This window comes from Glossina fuscipes, unplaced genomic scaffold, assembly GCF_014805625.2.
Source record: "Glossina fuscipes isolate IAEA_lab_2018 unplaced genomic scaffold, Yale_Gfus_2 59, whole genome shotgun sequence".
Classification (NCBI taxonomy): Eukaryota; Metazoa; Arthropoda; class Insecta; order Diptera; family Glossinidae; genus Glossina; species Glossina fuscipes.
Window position 1 is genome coordinate 126,022 of NW_023998431.1, and position 12,796 is coordinate 138,817.

General features: G+C 33.8%; 1 protein-coding gene across 3 annotated transcripts in view; it reads right to left on the bottom strand.

Moving 5' to 3' along the window:
- The window catches only part of LOC119637288 (homeobox protein 2), a 124,447-nt gene that overhangs the window by 32,739 nt on the left and 78,912 nt on the right, over positions 1-12,796 (bottom strand). For 2 of the 3 annotated variants that reach the window (XM_038033219.1, XM_038033221.1), the window contains exon 2: positions 4,231-5,171. In XM_038033219.1, coding sequence (XP_037889147.1) covers positions 4,231-4,972 — 742 coding nt within the window. In that variant the 5' untranslated portion in view covers positions 4,973-5,171. Of the gene's footprint in view, positions 1-4,230; positions 5,172-12,542; positions 12,573-12,796 lie in introns of those variants that run through there. The other variant, XM_038033220.1, reaches the window with a different exon arrangement.

Sequence of the window (12,796 nt, forward strand, 5' to 3'; positions counted from 1 at the left end):
ATGAATATTCAATCAAAATGATAAATGAAAATTAAAGACTTCACAAAATTCGCTTCCACCATCTTAAACCAGTGCATGACAAGTGAGAAACCGAAAATTCTATACGGCTAAGACGGAACCTTTTGCACCCATCCCATACCGTTTATCTTAAGAAAGACTAGAGAAAAAAGTTGAGTAAAAGAAAAATTGAGTAGGCGTATCAGATCTTTGACGTAGTTATAGAACACACATGAAAATTTTGATAGTGTATTTAGCAGTTTTAGTATTAAGCAAAAAATGCCTAAACCAAAGTTGCAAAGCAAACTATTTCCAGCTCCTTGTCAACTTTGAAGCTGAAATCTTCATTTTTGCAACTCAGGGAATGCTTATCACAGACATTAAATAGGCGGACAAGCGTCTGCTTAGTTTGATTCAGGATTTGTTACTAATTAAGAATATAATAAATAATTTTCGAATGTTGCAATCATTTCGGCAAAATGGATATATATATATATATATATATATATATCTTTTAGTCGAATATCTTCGATGACTTAATTATTTTCTTTTGACTTTTATGGCGAGTCCCCGTCCATTTCCGAAATTGAACTGTGCCATTTTATATCTTTCTATTTCAATTTTTTCAATTCTAAGCGCTTTAACAGCCGCGAAACGAACAGAATGATGTAATTAATTGAATTTGGAAATGTTACGCTGCTTATCATTAAAGAAACTATGATGGTTAATCCAGATGTTAAATAGGGAACGACAATTTTTGCGATTGCCAAGCTCTCTCTTCAACAGATTTCAGTTGTTACCGATTAATATATTGGGCAAACATTTAATAGGCCATCTAAAATGTAAAACACAAACATAGTCGATCAAAAGGTAATAGATCAGCTTAAGATTGATGATCATAAATGCTAAGGTTTTTGTATTTGTTTGAAGTCATGGTCGGCACAAGGGCTACTTGTCTTTGCTTATTTTCAAAATTATGATTCTCTTAAAAAATAAAAAAAATAAAATAAGTGAAAATACTATAGTAGTCCGCGGCCCACTGCAGAGTTATTTAACTAACAACTTTTTTTTTTCTTCAAGATAATGCCTTATGTGGTATGTGTTCGAAAAGAGTTCGTCATTGGGCCGATACATGTCAGTATGCAAAATGTTATCAAAAGAGCTGAAAAATTGTGACATGTTGGTTGAGTCCCAGAAGGACGCACAGACGGACACAGATACGCTTAAATCAAATTTGAAAATAATTCTGCATCGATCGGAATAATAAAGGGTGGATTTATCTCAAGTCTTTCTGATTGTTGCATACATCCACACAAACTTAATACACTCTTATACCACAACTGGTACAGAATATAAAAATCAAAGAATTTAAAAATTGTCATAAATAAATAAATATATATATATATATATATGTATATATATATTTTTTTAAAATTAATATGTTGTATAAAAATAAAAGCCACTATCGAAAAGCTTACGTTTCACGCTTTGGTAACTCTATCGAAGATTACTTTTAAAATTCCAACTTACACAAAAGAGCAAAGCAGAGAGAGAGAGAGAGAGAGAGAGAGAAAGAACAGAAAGCATCGAAACACAGTTATTTATTTGTGATGAATTTAAACCGATAAGCTACTTTCCTATAACAATCCTATTATCATGGATACATGAGTATATGGGGGTATTTCTTATGTAGCTATAATAAATGCTTATAGTCTTGTCCATCCTGTAAAATTTTATACAATTATTAATAGAAATCCGTATTCATGCATATGTATAAGAATTGATCTCAGCTACACGCTTGACACGTTAGCTTTCTATATATCTAAACGATTTAATTATCATATGTTCCTTATCGCTTGTCGAGAGCTGCAACTTCTTTTAATTTCGTTATTACAGAAGCTCTCATAAATTATACTGAATTTACACTGCACGATTTTACCACAAGTAAGGAGCTTAGTTGTGTAGAGTTTTAATCAATTTTTGTTAATTCAATTTAAATTTTTTTTTTTTTTTTTTTTGTTTATCAATTACTCAGGGTATATATGTGAGCGTGATCATGGTCAGAAAGGATTAGATAGAATGGAAGAAAAAAAAAAAAAGGAGATGAATTATGTACGTCTGACTTGAAAGTGGACATGTTTTGAATGACGGAAAACGCCACTGCAGATAAATTGTTCTAAAGTAAGGCAGTGCGGGTAAATAACACGAAACTGAGGTGGTGTTTTACACGGTATGATGACAATTCCGCAACGAGTAATTGATAATGGAAAGTAAACTGCCTAATCCGGATAAAAACAATTTATTTGGTAAATAGGTCTCTTTTATCTTGTGGAACATTTGCTATGGATATACCTACATCTGAGCACCCGGCAAGCCGTACCTAAGTTTTAGACAAACTATTTATTGTCGGTCGTGAGCATCTGTGTCCTTCGGTGCCCACCGATACGAAGTGCACGCATATGTTGCTTAGATGTAGATGAATATCGACTGTGACCGAGTATTACTCGCACTGCTTTAAAAATTTAGTCTCTTGATGGCATTTTTCGACACTTCGTAAACATGTCTTGTCCAGTGAATGCAGTTTTCTATTCTTGCCATTAGAATATCAAGACTACCTGATCCATCTACATTGGCACTATCGAATGGGAGGGGTTATTCACCCCTTGCTCTGCGCATTAGGAGACAGCATTGTTTTTTGGCGGCCTTCAAATTTGCCCTATTTTTGTCAACCCATTCAGATATTTTTTTTTCAGGGTCTTCATTAAGGGCGTCTCTTATCGTGCAGTATTCATTGTGTAGCTTAATACTGTATGATCTCTTATCGAAAGCGAACGAGTGACATAAAGTTCTGTCGTCTGTAAACGAGTAAATAGGGTTTTCTGTCATGCAAAGGATATCGTTGATGAACACCAGTAGCGGAAAAGGAGGAAGAACAGGCGCTTAAGAAGAATTTGTTTAAAGTAAACATGTAGAGTACAACTTTTATCAAAGGGTTGTTTAGAAAAATTTGTATAAATCAAGAGAAAACGCTGCCGACCCTAAATACAAGCAGCTAGGAGTCAAAAGCTTCATGCTATGCCCTATCGAATGCGCTGAAGATATCCAGCGCAATCGCCTTACTTTCGGTGAAATGACGAATGACTTGATGAGGAAGAATATTAGGCCACCAGTGGAACAATTTCCGCGAAAGTCATATCGCCTATCACTAGTTAGATTGCTGTATGCTAGATATTTTGTCAAGTGATAATTGACCATGAATTACATCGCTCCGGCTATAGCGGAACTGATTGCAATTGTTCGATAGCTTGCAGAAGTGGTAGGTTGGCGTTCTTGGGTGCTAATTGGACATTGGCAAATTTTTTAGCAAGTTGGGAAAATCTAGACATTGTAGCATTTGCTGAAAAAGGTAAGTGTGGCATTATGTGTTTAGAGCTGCGGCTGAAATGCTATCTGGCATTAGAGTTTTGGAATTGTTGAGATTTGCAAGGACATTCTTAATGGCCCTCATCTGAGAGAAACAGATAGGCATATCGAGCACTAAACTCTTTCAAGAGAGGACAATGCTTGCCTCTTATATGGTAAACTTGACTTTGAAGCATAAGATGAAGTTGGTCGAGATATTGAAAAAGAAAGGCGAAACCTATTTAATATAATATATGCCGGGTTAGGGACATATGCTTTTCAACTCGCAACATGCCGCAATCTTTGATGCCTACTACTAGATGCTACAATGCCAGGAATGCCAGAATGATTATAGCCTCCCTCCCCCCTTTACTTCCGTAACAGATTCAAAAGACCGAAATTTTAAGCCAGTTTCATTATTAAGCGAAGGTATTTATTACAGCCATGTCACGTCATGCGCTAGCCTTTTAAGCAAATAGTCAAAGGAGCTTGTGATTAAATTATTTTTCTCACCATTTTAATGGACTTAAGTCATTTTTATGTTAAGCTAATCTGACATTTTTTTTTTTTTTTGTTCTATAATTTCGTACGGCAATAATTAAATCAGCTATTATCGCATTAAAATGCGATGGATCCAATAATGATGCCTATTTATTATGTATTAATGCAGGTATATTTATTAATGAATGCGTTCATTTAGCCACCAATGAGCAAGTAGCACTTATTGTTCTTTTCATTATTATTTCGATTCGGTTAATATGACATGAAAGCGGCACTCGAAACATGGATAACATAGAAAAAAAATATGTATAATTGATGCAAAAGACTTACCCAACACTCGGCCATCACTGGACCTGCCATTTAGGGGTGATAACGTTACTGATGCAGTACCACCTGTTGCCGCCACCACAGCAATCGAATTGCTGCTGTTACTGCCAACACTGGCGCTACCACCATCACTACTACCTTTAAATTCATAATCGTGATGATTGGCATTTATTAATTGACTGTTGTTGTTGTTGTTGTTGTTATTGTTGTTGTTGTTGTTGTTGTTGTTATTGTTGTTGCGTTGCTGATGTATATGATGAGAGTTACTGTTGCCGCCACTGTTGCCACTATTAGCCGAATTGGTTAATGCAATAGCAGCAGCAGAAGAAGCAGCATGTTGATGTTGGGGATGATGATGTGCTGGATGATGACCATTGACATGTTGAAATGTAGCCGCTGCAGCAGGGGCCGATGATGAAACTTGTAGGGTGGTGGTGGTGGTGGTGGTCGCTGTTCCAGCATTGCCACCGCCTAACCCCACATGACGTATATTGGAATTACGTATATTTATGCTATGGTTAACCGTACTATGACTTGTACTATTATTATTATTATTATTATTATTATTGATAAGGTGGCCATTTGTTGTTGCTGCATCATAGGCATGCACTGTGAAACGCGATTGTTGGTCGGAGTTGAGTAGAGCAGCTGGCACAGCTGATGCTGATAATGGTGATAATTTTAATTTCTCTTGCTGCTCAATGTATTGAGCAGCTTCGAGGAGCGTTTTTAAGCCCTCCGACATATCAAGTTGAAAAACCAAATAGAAATGTTTCGTTTTTTTTCTTTGCTGAACTTTAAACGTTAAAAGAAACACTTTAAATAATTTATGTAACGCGTAATAAAGAATATGCCTAAGAAATATTAGATAATATCTTAAATTATTAGTGGTTGCAGTTGCTGTAGTTGTATTAATTTGTATTATATTTCAGTAACGGGTGGATCTGCAAAAGAAAAGACATACAAAAAATGCAAATAAAATTAGTAAAAAAAGCAGAAAAGGACATTATTTAATCTAAACATAGATAGAGAAGATTTTCAAATCGATAATCATTCAATTCGAATAAGCCTAAAACTAATCATTTGAAGAGATATTTTAATGACTTTGTAGCAAACAATCTTTTTCTCATTTTTTATACTTGACTATATTTGGTTTTAACTTAGCAAACCGACGGCAATCAGTTGGATGCGCCCACTATAACTGTCAAAAACCGCAAGAAAACTGAATATATTTGCACGGTTAGGTCGATAAATCTACATATCTTACGATACATTAAATCCCGTATGTACTTCAACTTTATTATTTATTTATTTAATTTAATTTTTTTTTTTTTTTTTTTTTTTTGTACTACAAACCAACCTACTAGTTATAGTGTGCATCGATGAAAAACGTTTAAGGTATAATTTACAGTTAATTTAACAGTGAAAGAAATGTTATCTAATAAGGTGTATTTGATAAAAAAAAGCCACGAAGCAACGAACACCTGGTTATGAATTAAATGGTAACGAACAAAGCAAATATGGATTCTACAAATATTTTCGGTGAAATCAAAGAAAATCGAAGGCCACGAATTATTTATAAATTGTATAAAAAAAAGTAGAAACAAATCTATTGATATTAGCTGTAATTAGCAGATACAAGAGCAAAATGTACGGCGTTTAAAGTTTGCTTGCAGTGTGCATTGGCAGCCGCGGTGCCGTTGTAAAGCCATTGTGTTCTAATCGTTCCAGAATAAATTTTGACAGTTTCTACGGCATTTCTCCTCATACGTATGCTGTTTGTTTTAGTTTTGCTGGGCCGATATTTTCTAATAGCCCTTGAAATGGATCACAACAACAACAGCAGATTAACTTCTCCCTGACTTTTGGTATTTTCAAGAATCTTTCCTAAAGCATTTTAATACTGCAGCCGTTGACAGTTTAATTTAAAAAGAACATAACACTCAAGCATTTCGAAGCATTAGTATCACTCGCATATTCCATCGATAAATGCCTTTGAGTAGCGGGCAACTTACGCCTATGTGAGTAGAACAATTTTTAGGTAATCTAATTAAATACTTTGCTTTGAAATATCCCTTTACGTTACGGTGGGCGTTCCATCTAGACATTATGCGCTTGAGCTAAAAGAAACTCTATCGCGGCCCTTCAAAAAGAGTTTACAAGCTCCATTGTATCGTATTTTCAATGGGATCGAAATAAAATTCGTCCTCGAAATATTTTCATGATAATTTATTTTTTATTCCTTTTCGCTACATTCACTACTTAACGTCCCGCTTCGTTACGGCGTTAAATAACAAAGCAAAACAAGCGAGACATTTGATCTCAATGCTTCCCGTGGTTGGGAAATTATCCGCCGCACAATGCTAATTTGATATTTAACATCTGCTTTTTATTCCAGCATAAATAAAAAACACCTTGATGACCTTTGATGACTCTTGTCACCTTAAGCAAGTAACAAGACTATATTCGTCTAAGGTTAAATCTTGTATATCTACCGTCACTCATTTACCAAGCTACGTGACCTTTGGTCAAGCTGTTCTATTTTTAAAAACAATTTGGGTGCAAATATTTTTAATGTTTCTCAAAACGGATATACCTAGATCGACTAAGAATATCATGCTGATAAGAAATATATATATACTTGAAGCTTTCTTTTGACGTAATGAATATCCTTCTATCTTTTAGTGGTGGGTATAAAAAAATTTCAAAATATTAATAACCTATGAGCTGCAGCAAATGTCGATTCAAAATTTGCCACAAATTTTTATGAATTTTAAACAAAAATTCCGTTACGATCGATTTAACAAAGCGTTCACAATTCACCCAATGAAAAAAAAAAAAAACACCTCATGATTGTAAGGAATTCGCTTGAGGTGGGTAGGTACTTTCGTAACAATCAGGCAATAAATGTCTTCAGTGTTTTAAATTGAACTAAATGTCTCCTTTCGTCCAACCTGACCGCATACAAACATTTACGAAAAAGTTTTGCAATTCTTTTCAAAAACTATCTATGACACGAACAATTTAAATGGATCGTTTATAAGGCAATATTATTAATAGGAAAATCCGAAAGTCTTGCCTGAAAAATTATGCTTAAGTAAGATTCTCTTTTCGTATGCCTGCCAGTAGCCAGATAATTATCACTTTGAATTAACTTTTACAATAGCTTCCCCTACATCATTAATTTCTGATCATCGATATATCTTTTATATCCCTTACTGTCCTCGTATATAATTTTAGGAAAGAGCAAATGCTTTTGCCCCGGCAAAGTCTAACTGTATAAAATACTCTACACAATACCATAGTAATTTCCTTTTTTCTGCTTTTCTTTTAAGACGCACCGAAGACTGACACAACAGCACTTCATAATGGAAAATTAAAGTTTTATAGTAAATATGTATGAAATATAATTACAGTTGCTCTTTAATTTAAAACCCTCAGAACAGCAATCGGACACTTGTCGACTACCGTATATTTTTCAACTAATTTTTACAAAATCCTCTTGTACCTCAATTTTTTTATTATAACGCTGCTTATTATCAAAACTGAGCTAGAAAGATGAAGCTTGGAAGTGGCGACAGCTCAAGTTTGAAAAAGGATCTGCTTATAATTTCAAGTAGATGTCTTCGATTTGATACGTAGTGTCTACGTATGTTTAATAAGACTTTGTTGAAAATTTCGTATAAATATTTTTTAAAGACATTTACGAAATCGTTTCAATAATGGTTCTTCGGTAGTCGCGTTTTTCATATGCTTATAATTAACAAACTGCATAGTTGCTAAGTCGATAAGGAGCTTCCTCTTTTTCATATTAAATGGATAGGTACTGTTCTGTATTTTGTGTATTCATAAATTCGATGTGTGAAAATTTTGCGCTCAACATTATTTCAGAATCTCATGTCAGACTCTCAGAGAGTTTTCACAAAAAATTCTGCTCACACTCCAACCACCCCCAAAAGCATGTCTAAACGGCACCACTAATCGAGCATGCATACGTTTCTTCTATGGTATACGGATGTTACGAACGTCTTGATAAAATTTATATGCCGTTGCATGAGGAATATAGAAATGACTTTTTTTTTTTTAAATTTAATTTTTGCGCTGAACGGAAAAAGAATTGCAATCAAAGGGAAAGAAATAGTTGTTGCACTTCTGAAGATGTTGTTCATTATTCTTGCTGCTATGCTTTTATAAATTTCTTTCCACTTAACTGAATTCTCAAGACCGAAGTTTAGTGATTATTGATTGTTGCAGAATCGATTGTATGTGCGATCGTGTGTACTGCTATTAGTATATATGAACGATTAAAAATGTCTTTTCCTTCGTACGAACGTGATTCCTTTTTTATAGCAATATTTCCTTTTACAAAGTTGCAATGCTTCTAACAAAAAAAAAAAAAAAAAAAAAAAAAAAAGAAGGAAACAAATATTCCTTTTTTTTTTTATTTTAAAAGAACGAAAAATTTTGCAAAATATTAAAATCTTTTCAAACTATGTAAAATCCGCCTGAGTGGCCGAGGGCAAAGAATCCCAGGCCAACAACTCAACAGTCATGTGGTAGAGTTTTTAATAAAGCCTTAGATGCTAGTGCTTTAAGATTTTAGTCTTCGAATTTATTTCTCTGACTAAATTAATGATAATAATAAATTATGTAGAAAAGAAGCATAATCACAATATTTAAATCGGTTCCTGACAGTTAGAAAAACAAAACAAATGTAAAATAAAAAAAGTTAAAAAAGCTTGGCAAGAAAGTAATTCTGATTTCTTTTCTTTTTTTTTGTGCAGATACAAAGAATCTTCATTAACATTTTCCCTCTACACTTTTCATTCGTTTTCTTTAATCTTTTCTCGCGATCCGCTGAGTCCTCATTTAGAGCACTACTGGACTAGCGAAACAAAAAACTGAAGAAAACCCCACCAATAGTTGAGATTTTATTATTCGCAGAACTTTGCGCATTTAGAGAGCTAACTATTATTCAGATAGCCACTGAACAAGGCTGCAATGGTCATAACACAGCATGTCCCATTTTCCACATAGGTGGCACAGTGGCAGTTTGCCACTGTGAAATGTAACTCTTTTTCTTTGCAGTTGAGCCGCAGTTGACGGAAACTACTTTTGGACAGTTTTTGACGAATCTAAGCATTCTAATGTTTTCTTGCGGATATAGGAACACAACAACTGAACATAAGAGATTATATATATCACAGTGATGAAAGCATTTGAAAGCAATTACAATGCGATTCACGTCTGAAAGTCGGCAATACATTCTATCTAATTAAACTAATAGGCGAACTTTTGCTTTTTTGTTTTATTTGGACTCAGGAACTCAGGCCATGTCCACTATACATGGAACGAGGGATATTTATGAACGATCAACTGAAGCGATCATTACAGGTGGTTTGTTTAAAATGCAGGCAGCGCGGTTAAAGAACGTATATTCCCGATTATGTGCGGGGTGCGATAATTTCAAGATAAGCTAAGAATGCTGAGAAAACCAAGCAATTCTGCTAAAGGATTTGATTGGTGAACAAATAAACGCCAGACATTGTTTAATTGTTAAATGATGGACGGAACCTCAAAAGTCAAAAGGAACTACTATAAGTTGTTATATAAAATGCTCTTTGTAGTATATCCTTTCCGCGATTCGCTGCCAGGCTTTTCGGAAATCGGCATCTGCATAAAATACTTGACTTTATGACGTCGGCAGGTAGTAAAGCATCATGAATCTGTATTTTGGTTTTTTGTCGTTAACGACTTCAATTCGCAGATGTAAACTTATTTTCTCAATTTGAAATTTTCGTAAGAATATTCTACTAAATGATTTTACGAGGAACATTAGATCGAGATTTGGACGCCTATTAAATGGTCGAACTAACCTAACTTTGGCAATAAAGGTAAGCAAAGAAATCATGTAAATAAATTTTCTGCAAAGGACAGACAGAATTTGAATTACTCTTAATATATCATAAAAGATTTTACGTAAATGTAGTCCACAAGTAATATTCTGTGACAATGAATCATCAGAATAATGTGCGAAAAATGTTGTTTTGTTTGTTAATAACTTCTTCGTACAAAACACTAAAGCGTTTCTATAATTATGTTATATAGTCTAATAATTTAAATGCTTTCGTAATATGAGCCAAATGAGTCAATAATTTACAATTGTAACTCAGGCGCGTATCGTATCTGGGAATACAATGCCAAATGAAATATGAGAGAATTTGCGTTCGCCTGAAGTTGAATATCTCGCTAAAACAATATTTTGTGCATTTTTAACTAATCTGACAATGTAGAAGAAGTACTTTTTAATGTTTATTAGCAAGCGCAAAACGAAACAGAACCGATTTCTCCTTGAATAGGCGATACATCAACGCTATTGTTCAAAAATCCCGCAATATTCTGTTAGGCTCTTTTATATCACAGCGTAATTAGAGTTTAATTGTACGAAAGAGAAACTTAACGCCTCCATTGTATGCTTGTTCTTTTCGCTTGTTATTCGTAAGTAAAACATACGCATGAAGAAGAATTGAAGGCTCAATTAACAAGAGCAAGGAAAAAGAATTGTATTCGGCTACAGGCGGAATCCCTTATACCCATTATCCCATTTATCCGAAAAACAAAAAATTAATAAAAATGGGATAAAACATATTTGGCCGGGCGCTGGTCGTTTTTACTTTTTCGCAGAAATTGCAGAAAAGCCCATAAAATATAAATGGAAATTCTTATTATCGTATCTGAATTCAGCGTATGGTTGATAATGAGCGAAAATCCCATTTTGTTCAACACTTTATGTACTAGTGTAGGCGTGCCTTTTGTACCATTTCCCCATTTTCAATGGCAACCTACAGTTGAGAACTTCCAATTTCTTGAATTGAAATTTCAGGCCGATGCCTTACGTTACGAGACTGAGAAGATATTTACCGTGTACACACATACACATTCATACGCAGAATAATTCAGAATTCGATTCTGATCCAAAAACTTTACAAATATCTGAAATACAAATATCACTGAAATATGCCTATGAGTGTTGCAAACGTTTTAGAAAAACGATTATACCACCCCCCGGGCTTCGGTGGTGAGTTTAACAACAATTACCAAAGAGTATAAAATCTACATGAACGGAATTGCAAAGAATCCGAAAGAAAAGAAAAAGAGAAGTACGTAGAAAACCGTTCACCACCACTTAGATGCGGTATAAGAAAGAAGCGGTACATGCACTCATCTCGATCCGAATCTTGGATAACAAACATTACATGCACATATTGTTCCTAACTGCTGCTATGTTAATAATATGAACCGGAACTGCATCACTGGGAAGAGCGAGCTCGCGATAGATTATTTTACAAGCTGCTTATAAAATTGTATAGAAATTTTTCATTCATGCATTTATTCATTTAGCTTTGCTGTTTCTTTGGCATTTTGCAATTATTTCGAACAGATTCAGTGACGGATCAGGGCCGCTTTCAAAATTACTCTTTGAACATCAATTACGAACACATATATGGAAAATTTAATCTTCCTATGATAATTTGAATGGCCGACAACTACTTGGTTGGACGCACGGAAGGGCTTGGTTAGATCTATTTAGCAAATTCAGATTTAAGTGTCATGCGTGTCAAGAATATTTATATTTATATTTTATGACGTCTTTCAGAGACGCAGACGTTATAAACAATTCAATATACGTCAAAATTTAAATTGATAGGCAGCATAATAAGTAAATATGTTTTGAAGGAGAACCATTAAATACTTGTGGACGTGGATCCGTCCACCATATTGTATGTGAAAATCTTAAAATTTTGCAAACTGATTTCTTTTTTAATTAATTCATGAGAAGTACGTAAATCAAGCGTCAGTACAACTAAATAGGGCGGACAAATAAGAATTCTCTCAAATTCGATTCAGAAATATATACACATACCGCACCAAAGTTCTGGATATTACTAATAGAGTAAAGATTTAGATATGTTCGCCTTTTCCTACTGTTTTGCTTGAGTATGAAAACTCTCAAGATTGGCTCCTCATCGCATATGTAAGATTGCATGTAAGTTGTGTGTGTATAGGTGTATGTGTGTATGTGTGTGAGAGAGAGAGAGAGAGAGAGAGAGAATTACGAAAGAAAACACTTTTAGCAAAAGCAAAGACATACAAACTGTTTGAAAATGAAACAAGTGAAAATTGAAATATTCGACACCCACGACAATAAATCACAGCGAACTCAGAAAAAGGACGCAAAAGGGCAAATCTTGCAAAAATTATTAATTTTAATTGAACGTTTATGGGTTCCTTTAAGAGCATTACCAAGTATTTACCTTGAAATGTTTAAAAATTTTTTTTTTATTTATTAATTCTCTTTATTATTATTATTATTAATATTGTTATTATTGTAATTTATTTATTTATTTATTTTATTTATACGACATATTAAATGTAACTTTAAGGAATTGACTAAATGCTAATTAAAATTGACCACACTAATCACATTATTATTATTATTATTATAATATATATATATATATATATATTTTTTTTTTTAATCAATCACATTTTCTTTTAATATTTTTTA